Source organism: Epinephelus moara, chromosome 19 (genome assembly GCF_006386435.1).
Source record: "Epinephelus moara isolate mb chromosome 19, YSFRI_EMoa_1.0, whole genome shotgun sequence".
Lineage (NCBI taxonomy): Eukaryota > Metazoa > Chordata > Actinopteri > Perciformes > Serranidae > Epinephelus > Epinephelus moara.
Genome location: NC_065524.1, coordinates 41,320,641 through 41,331,921, shown reverse-complemented (window position 1 = coordinate 41,331,921; position 11,281 = coordinate 41,320,641). Strand labels below are relative to the sequence as shown.

Below are 11,281 nucleotides of genomic sequence, written 5' to 3'. Positions count from 1 at the left end.
TGATTCAGGTATTGATTCAGTTATTGATTCACTCATTGATTCAGGTATTGATTCAGTTATTGATTCAGGTATTGATTCAGTTATTGATTCAGGTATTGAGTCACTTATTGATTCAGTTATTGATTCAGGTATTGATTCACTTATTGATTCAGGTATTGATTCAGTTATTGATTCACTTATTGATTCAGGTATTGATTCACGTATTGATTCAGGTATTGATTCACTTATTGATTCAGGTATTGATTCAGGTATTGATTCACTTATTGATTCAGTTATTGATTCAGGTATTGATTTAGGTATTGATTCACTTATTGATTCAGTTATTGATTCAGGTATTGATTCAGTTATTGATTCAGGTATTGATTCACTTATTGATTCAGTTATTGATTCACTTATTGATTCAGTTATTGATTCAGGTACTGATTCACGTATTGATTCAGGTATTGATTCACTTATTGATTCAGGTATTGATTCAGTTATTGATTCAGTTATTGATTCAGATATTGATTCACTTATTGATTCACTTATTGATTCAGGTATTGATTTAATAATTGATTCAGGTATTAATTCACTTATTGATTCAGGTATTGATTCAGTAATTGATTCAGTTATCCTCTGACAGTGTGAACACTGCTGTTGAACAGTGCAGGGCGAATGTGTGTGCGTGTGTGCGTGTGTGCGTGTGTGTGTGTGTGTGTGTGTGTGTGCGTGTGTACCTGTGAGTGTAGACAGTGTGTGTGTTGTTGAACATCTGGAAGGACCTGATGTAGTCGATGGGTGAGGTCTGGATGGTTTTCTGCACACACACAAACACAAAATCGTCAGACATGAGTTTGTTATAATTTGTGTAAACATTCATCAATTATGGCCAAAAATATGTTCTGTGAAGTCACAGTGACCTTTGACCTTGAACACCAAACTCTCATCACTTTATTCTTCAGTCTAAGTGGATGTTTGAGCCAAATTTGTGGAAATTCCTTCAACACCTTTAGATATCATGTTCACAAGAATGAGACAGTCAAGGTCACAGTGACCTTGACTTTTGACCTTTGACCACCAATATCTAATCAGTCCTTTGTTGAGTCCGAGCGGACGTTGGTGCCAAATCTGAAGAAATTCCTGAGATATCGCGTTTGAGAGAATGGGACAAACAACCTGAAAACATAACCTCTGAAGGTGAATGTGACGTTGCTATGCCGACCGCCGGGGCGGCTTACAGAATGTCACCTCAGCGTTCCTGCTGGTGGCGTGAATTCAAACAGAAAAATCCCCTGAAGGTTTACAGCTCTGGGCGGAGCTCCTCAGAGGGCGTGTCCTCTCTGAGAGTTCTCACAGCTCCAGAGGAGGACAGAGGACACTACGGGGATGCTGAGGTGTTTCTAATCACTTCATGTGTTACAGTTTAACCCCACCCCTCACAGGAGGAGGAAGAGAAGGAGATGAAGATGTGTGTGGTGATGAGATGATGAACTGCAGCCTGTCAGTGTCCTCTGTGTGTGTCAGTGTCCCTCGTCCTCACCTCGTCCTGAGGGCTGAAGGTGATCTGAGTCGACCCCCCACCCAGGTCCAACATCCCCACTGTGGGAGAGTCCACACTGTGGAGGTCACCTGAAGACAGAGACAGAGAGACGGGGGGGGGGGGGGGGGCAGAGAGACAGACAGAGACAGGGACAGGGACAGAGCTCCAGTTTAATACAATAACAGGTGATCACTGTTTCTTTACTGGACATTAATCTGATCACACACACTTCCTGTTACTGAGCATATATATACACTGTGTGTGTGTGTGTGTGTGTGTGTGTTCACCAGTGAGGAAGTTGACAGTGATCCAGGCAGAGATCCCTGCAGACACAGAGACATTGTCCATCAACACATTTACATGTGTTTCCATGGTTACTATGTCAGACAGTGAATTCAGAAACAACGTATGAATACAAAATCATAGATATGATCTCATAGAGTGAAGGAGTGAATAAAAAGGTGTGTTAACGTGTTGTATAATATGACATCATATGACATCATATGAGTCAGCCACAGCTGCTCCATCACTGTCTGTTGTGTTTGAAGCAGCTTCACAGGAAAAGATTCTGTCTTATTATTGTTGTTGTTATCATTATTATTATTATTATTATTATTATTGTTGTTGTTGTTGTTGTTGTTGTTATTATTAGTAGTAGTAGTAGTAGTATTGTTAATATTATTATCATTGTTATTGTTATTATTATTGTTATTATTATTATTGTTGTTATTATCATTGTTATTGTTATTATTATTATTGTTATATTTATGATTTATGTTGTGCACATATTGATATATTACATAGTTATGAATGTCTTCAGGTGGTGACCTGAGTGTTTAAGGCTCAGTCAAAGCCAGACTGTCTCCACAGTCATTACTGAAGGACCAGATGTATTTATCTAACTGAGACGACCTGACGATGAGTTCACCTCATTTAAAGCCTTGATGGAGGAGATGTCATGTTCTGTCATCATGACGCTGAATCTCTTCATCTCACATTTATTCATGTATTTACATCTATATTCGACACATGATCAGAAAATATAAGTGCAATAACTCACTGCAGGTCTACAAACATCCTGTCACTAAATATGAATCATATATGAATCAGCTGTGAGCCCCGCAACAATAAATACTGAATTTGATTAAAAATATATTAAAAACATTTTACTGAGTTACTTTACTTTCCCTTCTGATATTAACAATGGTTTTAGTGATTTTTTTTTTAAATATTGGTGAATGTGTCAGTTAAAAACAAACTCAGCCTGGCTTTAAATGGAACTGGCTTTTATTTTATTTCATTATTATTATTAATATTATTAATATTTATTTTTAAATTTTGTATTTTATGATCATTCTGTATTTATTTATTTTTGTTAATCTCTCTCTTCAGCTTACATATTCTTCTATTTCATCATTTATTTATGTATATTATTTAATTTACTCACTTATTAACGGATCTAAAATTGTTTTGCATTGTGAGTATCCTGCCTCCGATGTTTCTCACATTATTATTTCTATTGTTCTGCTGCTGGCTGCACCACAAATTGCTCCTCAGGGACAATAAAGATATCTTCAGCTTGCGAAGTGAGAGTGTGTGAGAGTGTGTGAGTGTGTGTGTGTGTGTGTGTGTGTGTGTGTGTGTGTGTGTGTGTTTATTGTGTGAAGCACTTTGTGTTGCATTATTTTTGTATGTAAAGAGCTGTATCAATAAAGTTTAAATGTCAGCCAGTATCCCTGAACCTTCATGTGAGAGCGTCGTCCCTCTGAGGAGGAGCAGAACATTATCCTGACGGTCACACACTGCAGGCTGTGATGAAACAACATCCAGCCTCATCAACACTTTTATCTGTCGTTGAGCCTCACATGGCTGAAGTTCAGCGCTCAGAACAGGTGTTGAACCTTGACCTTAAAGTGACCTTAAAGTGACCTTAAAGTGATCTTAAAGTCACAATGCGATTCAAATCAGGTGATCCCAGCTCATGTAATAATGATGGTCCGATGTGTCGAGTGTTTTCCAGACACTCAGTCATATTCACATCACACTCTGAGGACTTTCTTCTGCTCCGTCAAAACTTCTCTTAATAAATATTCATTGAAATACAGCGGAGCATCTGTTTGGAACGACCTTCCTCCATCTCTACAATCATCATCATCATCATCATCGTTAACTTTTCCTTGTTGCGTATGATTGTAGTTATTCAATATCAGACGTCACTTCATTTCTCTTTACTGTATGTTCTGTAAATGTACGTGTGAACAAACTCAGCAGCTGATCATAAACGTGTGTCTGTAGAACGTTGCCTGTTATGAATATTCTGTGTGTTAACAAGCTAACGGACATTAGCGAGTCCTCCTGGACGCTCAGTGAATACATGAAGATGAATGGTGAGAGTAAAGACGTGTTTTGAGCTGACGGAGGACAGATCTGCTTATTCAGGTCAACTCAAAGATGACATTAGCGTCCGTCACTGGGCTGCGTGCATTAGAGCCTTTTAGCAGCGACCTCTGACCCCGGCGGATGATGAAAGAGCCTGACAGAAACTGTATCATGGAGCTTTACCACCCGACTCTAAGAAGCTATTTCCAAACAAAACAAACAGGCGCTCAGAGACGCTCTGCTTTAGGTCAGGAAGCCAAACACCGGCACTTAGCACGCCGCCGACCGCTGCCACCGCCCCCCGCTAACCACTCAGAGGTCTGCATTAACAATAAGTCTCTCCATTCAGGGTAATCTCCGAGCATCCAGGCCAAGACCGGCCAAATATGTGCGCGATAATAAGGCTGATGGACGAGAGCAGGAGTATGTCCATTAGAGGGAAAGTGGAGCGCAGTTAATTCAGTAATCATTAAAAGACATTTATGGGAGTAACGAGCTGATCCCACTCAGAGGGAAGGAGAAAACATTTCAGCCTCAGGAATAAACGCGCCACATAATCCCCCCCCCCCCCCAAGATTAAGTGGGACATTATCCCACATGGCCATAATTGCTTGTATGAACTACTTTAAAAGGATTATATGTGCACACAGAGCGAGCGCCTCTCAAACACAGGACCTACATGTCATATATAGATACAGCACATCTACAGAGGTATTAGTGCAGCGGGGAAGAAGGGAGGTCACAGCTGGGCCAAAACATCTGGCAGCTGAGGCCTCCACATCTGGATCCATACAAGTGTCCATGCTGCAGCTCCGTCAGGATCACACACTCAGTTTATATCAGTCTGTAACCAACACTAGAGATCCACAGGAAGTTCATCTACTGCAGGAAGTACAGGCGGAGACAGTGATGGCATCCTGTCTCGGTCACCACACAGTAACGTAAACACAACAGACATGATGTCACGCACATTCCAACACATCAGCTGTGTTTCAGTTCAGGGCTGCAGCTTTCAAAGGACGCATCTGAAGACCTGTCTGGTGTGTGCTCAGGGCGACACTCGACACAGGTCACCTAATGTGCCACAACAGCACCGGTGCGTTTCCAGCTTCAGGGTGATGTATCATTTGAATTTTATCAATTCTAATTCTTATTGACTCAAAGTTTGATTCCAATACCGGGGAAGACAGAGGTCACCTGTTATTATTATTATTAGCCCCTTTCACACTGCCAGATTTTCGGCTAATGTTGGGCCATTTTGCCGGCAAGCTGCGAGCGTTTAGACACACAGAGCTGGATTGGCGAGTTGATCCGAGGTGCCCAATTTTCCGCCTCGTAGGGTAGACATATTGGTGGAACCTTTTTAGTTTAAACAGATTGAGGCGGCCTTCTGCCACGTTAGGGGCTGTTGATGACTTGTGGGAGGAGCTGTTGATGACTTGTGGGAGGAGCTGTTGATGACGCCGCATGTGCGAGCCACTGGCGGTGGATAAACAGGAAACAGCTGATAGCAGGAATTAGCGAGCAGCTAGTAGCAAGAGGGAAACACAAACCTGACAGACACTGTAAAGATGAGCAACTGGGGAGACAAGGAATTGCGCGCCCTCCTTGTCCTCGCAAACGAAGAGGCCATTAACCGTCAGATGACGGGGACGGTGAAGAACGGGCCGACTTACGAGAGAATCGCCGAAGGACTGACCAGCCGCGGCTTCCCTCCCACGTCACTGTTTACGTCACACGCTGAGCTACACGTTTTGTTACTTGCTCACGCCCCCCATTGCCCCGAAAAAGGCACATTCTGTATAAACAAAAGTAGGCAGGCGGCATTTTGCTGCACTCCCCAATTTTGTTTTTATACTGCCAATGCTGAAAAAGACTGATTGGGCTTTCCTGCAGATTTGGGCTATTAACTGAACATTCACAGAGTCAGTACGTGTCAGTAAGTGTACGAGTCACACAGACGTGTGTTAAAAAACATTGTGAATGTCAAACTGTACTTATTGAGCCGCAACCGACACACAGGACCTGGACTTTATATTACACTGTTGCAGCAGCAGTGACACCTTGTGGTCAACAGGTGACATTATAGAGGGAAACTCACACTCACAGTGCTGAAACTAAAAAACATTCAGTGGCAGCAACACGAGCTGCAACCAGATGAAGTCAATACATAGAAACACTGGAGACTAATGTGTCATGGCTTCCTGTCCCTGACACTACTGCAGGTGCTGGCGATGTGCTGGTGCTGGCACAGGCCGACACACTCAGGCTCGGAGACCGCAAGACATCTTCACGGTACACTCGTGAACATCGATGCATCCGTAAATGCTTCAGATTTGATTGCAACCTGACTTGCAGCCAATGAACATGCACTTTGTCTTGTCATCTTTTTCTTTTACAAAATGAAGCCACAGTCCATCTTTCCCACTGTGACACACTTCTATGCACACAAGCGCTCCAGCTTGTTGCTGGGTTGATGATGTAATAGGTCCTGACAGATGGAAAAAAAGGTCCTGGAAGGGAGCCAGAGGAGCCACAGCCTCACAGATACAAGTCGCCTCTGTGTGGACTGATTCATTTTAGGTAGGAGTGACATCCAAAATCCATACAGCATATACGGCAATGTTTTGTGTCGTGATATTGTTTCGATCTGTTACTATATACATTATTCAATTTTTGCCAATAAAGTTTTCTCCAATCACAGCCTCTTCTCCACATGTGACTGATCATGTGACTGTGAGCTGAACCAATCACAGCAGCCCCCTGCACATCGTGTTTATTCTGACTGCCACAGAACAGTTCACTGATGTTCTGCACGACAGTGAGGGGAAACGTTGTGGTGGAACGTAAACACGTAACTCTCACAAGACTGACAGAGCCGCCCTGACAGAGCCGCCCTGACAGAACCCACCCTGACAGGGTCGCCCTGACCGAGCCCACCCTGACAGAGTCGCCCTCACAGAGCCCACCCTGACAGGGCCCACCCTGACAGAGCCCACCCTGACAGAACCCACCCTGACAGAGCCCACCCTGACCGAGCTGCCCTGACCAAGTCCACCCTGACAGAGTCGCCCTGACCGAGCCGCCCTGACCGAGCCCACCCTGACAGAGTCGCCCTGACAGAGCCGCCCTGACAGAGCCCACCCTGAGAGTCGCCCTGACAAAGCCCACCCTGACAGAGCCCACCCTGACAGTCGCCCTGACAGAGTCACCCTGACAGAGCCCACCCTGACCGAGCCGCCCTGACAGAGCCCACCCTGACAGAGTCGCCCTGACAAAGCCCACCCTGACAGAGCCGCCCTGACAGAGCCCACCCTGACAGAGCCGCCCTGACAGAGCCCACCCTGACAGAGCCCACCCTGACAGAGTCGCCCTGATAGAGCCCACCCTGATATTTCTATACAACTGACCTGTTTACATTTTATTACAGCTTAAAGTTACACATCGTTAAGGGGCGGGGCCTCTTTGAAAGGGGTGGGGGCTCTCTGAAGGTGAGCAGACAGATATACACCGAGCTGACGGTCACTGTAAAGCTCCAGCTGATGGTTCTCCACCAGACATACAGAGGACTTAAAGACGTCATACCTTCATCAGTGCCGTCCATGATGGACACGCTGTCGTCTCTGGACAGAAAGGGAGAGTCCTCAAACAGCGCCCTCACCTGGACACACAGGAAGAGAACAGGAGTTAGCATGAACCGTCCCTCTGTCTGTGTAGCTGAGTCTAAAGACCACTGTGTGTCTCTGTCTCTGTGTCTGTGTCTGTCTCTGTGTCTCTGTGTCTCACCCTGTCCAGCAGGTGTTTGGCCTTCTCTCCAGGCAGCAGTCGGAGGCCAGCTGTGGCCTTCAGGACCACAGGGGTGATGTCCCAGACGAAGGGGGGGACGCTGGACTTGGCCACCAGTAGCAGCTCCAGGATTCCTGCTGTACACTAGACAGACAGAGGAGACACAGAGAGGAGACACAGAGGAGACACAGAGAGGAGACACAGAGAGGAGACACAGAGGACGTCAGCTGAATGATGTATGAGCAGCTCCTGTGTGGACGGACAGACTGAGGACAACACAAACACTCTTTAATGTATCTAATTAAAGACATTAAAGAATCATTACTAAAAAAAATAAAAATAAAGATAAAAGTGGAAAAATGGAGGGATGGTAATTCTGATACAAAAATATCTAAGTTAAAAGTAATTCATTAAAAAATTACAAATAAATTAATATATAAATAAAAATATAACTAACTAACCAATTAACTAAATAAATATACAAAATATAAATCAAAACATTCATAAATAAATAAAGACAAAAATAAAATAAAATATAGACATACTAATAGTGATACAAAAAATTTGTAAGAGAGATGTAATAGTGATAAAAATGTAAGTACAAATTAATATATTTAAAATGACAAATACAAGAAAAAAAGACAATTTACAGTTAAAACAATGTGATAAAGGTTCAGAGAGAGTGAAGCACATGGAGCTCTGTCACATGTTCAGTTTTATGGCTGCTAGTTAAAGATGTTAAATGGGTTAGAGATGAAATGGGGGGGCGTTCACTCTCAGTTAGTTAAATGTGGTGTTCTGGTGACACCAACCTTCTCTGGATCATCAGCGTATGCAGACAGTCCAGGTTTGATGGCCCTGAACGTCTCGTGGGCCAGTTTGGGAGCTTCTGCAGGAACAAATGACAAACACATTCAAAAACATGCAGAGAAAATAAAGATGTCAGTGTGTGTGTGTGGGGGGGGGGGGGGGGGGGGGGGGGGCACGATGAAGGAAAGGCAATAAGTCCTCACAGCCACAGTTAATTGAATTCTGTCCCTGTGGCGGACTGACCCTGGACCTGTGCCGACATTAGAGCTGTCGTTAAGCTCTTAATGACAATCCCAGTCTGTATAACTAACAGGTGCTGCCATTAGTGCTGTTAGCTCTGATGCTAACAAAGGAGCCAAAACAGCACTCAGCCTGTGTGATTTAGCTTAGCGGGGAAATGCGATAACGAAGGCATTTGGCCGAGCTCGGCAGGAAACTTTCTCTAAGCCTAATAAACCAAAAAACCTCTCAAACGCACTAATGAGTTTGTGTCCATTTGGACCGAACGGTGGCGGCGGCGGCAGAGCTCGACTTACAGGCTGAAAGCTCCTCTTGTCTACTGGGATTCACATCTGGTAATTAATGTTTAGGGCCAACGTGTGGATTTTAAATACACTAAAAGCCTTTACAATTTAATCTGAAAGGATCCAAATGAATCCATTTAGCATCCAATACACAGAGTTAACTTCCAACTATCCTGTTTCATATCAGCCTCTGCTCCAAATATCTGTATCTGCTCCAAATATCTGATGTTCCAACAGACTTCACCACAAACTACAAACCTAAGCTGACATTAAGGCTGCGTTCACACCTGTCCTGTTTGGTCAGGTTCGTTTGTGCAGGTGTGAACACACCAAAACAACCGGACGGAGGCCTTCTTGAAGAGGTGGTCTCAGTCCGGTTCCAAAGGAACTCTGGTGCGGTTGGTTTGTGGTGAGAAGGTGTTCCGACCTGGATGTGAAGCAACTGCAGTCACATGACACATTGTTTGGGTTAAACATGAGCATGTTACAGTCCTGGAGGATTATTAATGTGCACCTCCTCCTGTACTGCCTTAATATGCACATTCAGCACATCCAATGCATCAAAACATTGTTTTCTAGTTGGAGCCGCGCCTCGTTTTCAAACTGTATGGTTTGACTAAAATGAACAATGACAGCAATATAGTCCACGATGAGCAGCGCTAAAATCAACCTGCGTAGTTGTCCCTCCATTGTGACATTAGAAAGTGTCACATTTATCTTGCAAGTGTACTCTTCTTCAACGTTTGCTTTACTTCCTGGATTTTTCCCACATGGAAATTCTGACCAATCAAGAGCAGCTTTCTCACACAAGGCATTTGATCTGGTCCTCTTGTAAATGCTGCCGTGAGAACATGAACCAACTCTAGGCAATTATACAACTTTGGAACAACATGAGTCCCTGATTCAGACCAAAGGAGACAACTCTAGGGCTGACAGCAGCCTCAGAGTCATCAAATATTTGAACAGACTTTGGTGTGTAAAAATATCAGCTACAGCAACAGACCATTAAAACAGAAATAAAATTATGGTATTACATAAAATACTCGGGATACGATATCATCACCGTACTTCAGTCATGATACAATACTACTGTGATGTTGCCATGTGCTGAGTATTGTGATAAAACATATTGTGATTTATTACCATTTTCACCTGTAAATTTTGTCCCCAAAGGAAAAAACTTTGTCAACAACAGTTTTATGGAACGAGACATAAAGTTTTCTGTTCGTCTCACTTTGATGATTTTTATTGCAGCAAAATGAATCTAATGATCTGAAAAATATGTTATTATTCTAGTGGGCCACCAAATGTTTAATTTGAACTTACAATAATAATAATTTACATAATGAAAAAATCAAACTCAATACATCTGTGTATTGACTCGATATTGCCAAACAACACTATGCTGTGTTGATCATTTCCACCAGCCCTACAGAATACACCACTGCTCCTCATTAACATGTGAACTAGTGTTAAATTAGCAGATATGTGATTGGGGTTTGGTGTGGACTCATATCAGGGGCTCTGCCTCATATCTGTCCTCTACTCTACCATTATTCTCCATCTGGAACTTGAAGACATGGACTCTGGTCCCAGTGCTCCCAGCATCAAACATGATGCCATACTGGAAGCTCTGTCCAGCAGCGGCAGCAGCGGCAGGGACGGGCCTAACATCTGCAGGCTGGTGCGTGGCGGGCCGGAGGTGGGGAGGTAGTCTGTAGGCTTCGGGCTTTGCGGCAGAGTAGTGACGCTTCACAAACATCAGGTAGGCGAGCAGGCAGCCCGCCAAGAGGAAGACTCCGGCAAGCTTTGGTCTCTTCATCACGACTCATTCTGTGTGGAGCTACGACAGCTGCATCCTGACAGTCTGACGGACCAATCACAGAGAAGACCTCATTAAATATCTGAGCTGTGTTTTGGAGACACAGAAACACACAGGAGAATAAACACTGACTGGAGGGTTACACTCTTCAGTGCTCAGTATACAGACTGAAGGTTGGTTGATTCATGTTCATGTGAGTCAGGACCTGAAACTACAGCAACACACACTCATGGTTACACACAATGTGCTTCACATATAACTCAAGTATTGTTGAGAAGGGATGACATCATGTGTGACATGACAATTATTACTGCATCTTGCTAACTCGGCCATTCTGGATGTCACTAACTCGGCTTCTTCTCCGGAGCCTTTGTGCTCCACTGTCTCTCAGATTAACTCATATCACAGCGGTGCCTGGACAGCGTGACGTGTGTGGTTGTG

General features: G+C 43.8%; 1 protein-coding gene across 1 annotated transcript in view; it reads right to left on the bottom strand.

Moving 5' to 3' along the window:
• entpd6 (ectonucleoside triphosphate diphosphohydrolase 6) overlaps positions 1–11,281 on the bottom strand; it is a 31,690-nt gene that overhangs the window by 12,387 nt on the left and 8,022 nt on the right. Inside the window, exons 2-8 of the mRNA XM_050071691.1 lie at positions 10,570–10,885; positions 8,497–8,573; positions 7,685–7,828; positions 7,484–7,559; positions 1,807–1,842; positions 1,520–1,608; positions 709–796 (exon numbers count right to left, since the gene is read on the bottom strand). Coding sequence (XP_049927648.1) covers positions 709–796; positions 1,520–1,608; positions 1,807–1,842; positions 7,484–7,559; positions 7,685–7,828; positions 8,497–8,573; positions 10,570–10,840 — 781 coding nt within the window. The 5' untranslated portion in view covers positions 10,841–10,885. The remainder of the gene's footprint in view (positions 1–708; positions 797–1,519; positions 1,609–1,806; positions 1,843–7,483; positions 7,560–7,684; positions 7,829–8,496; positions 8,574–10,569; positions 10,886–11,281) is intronic.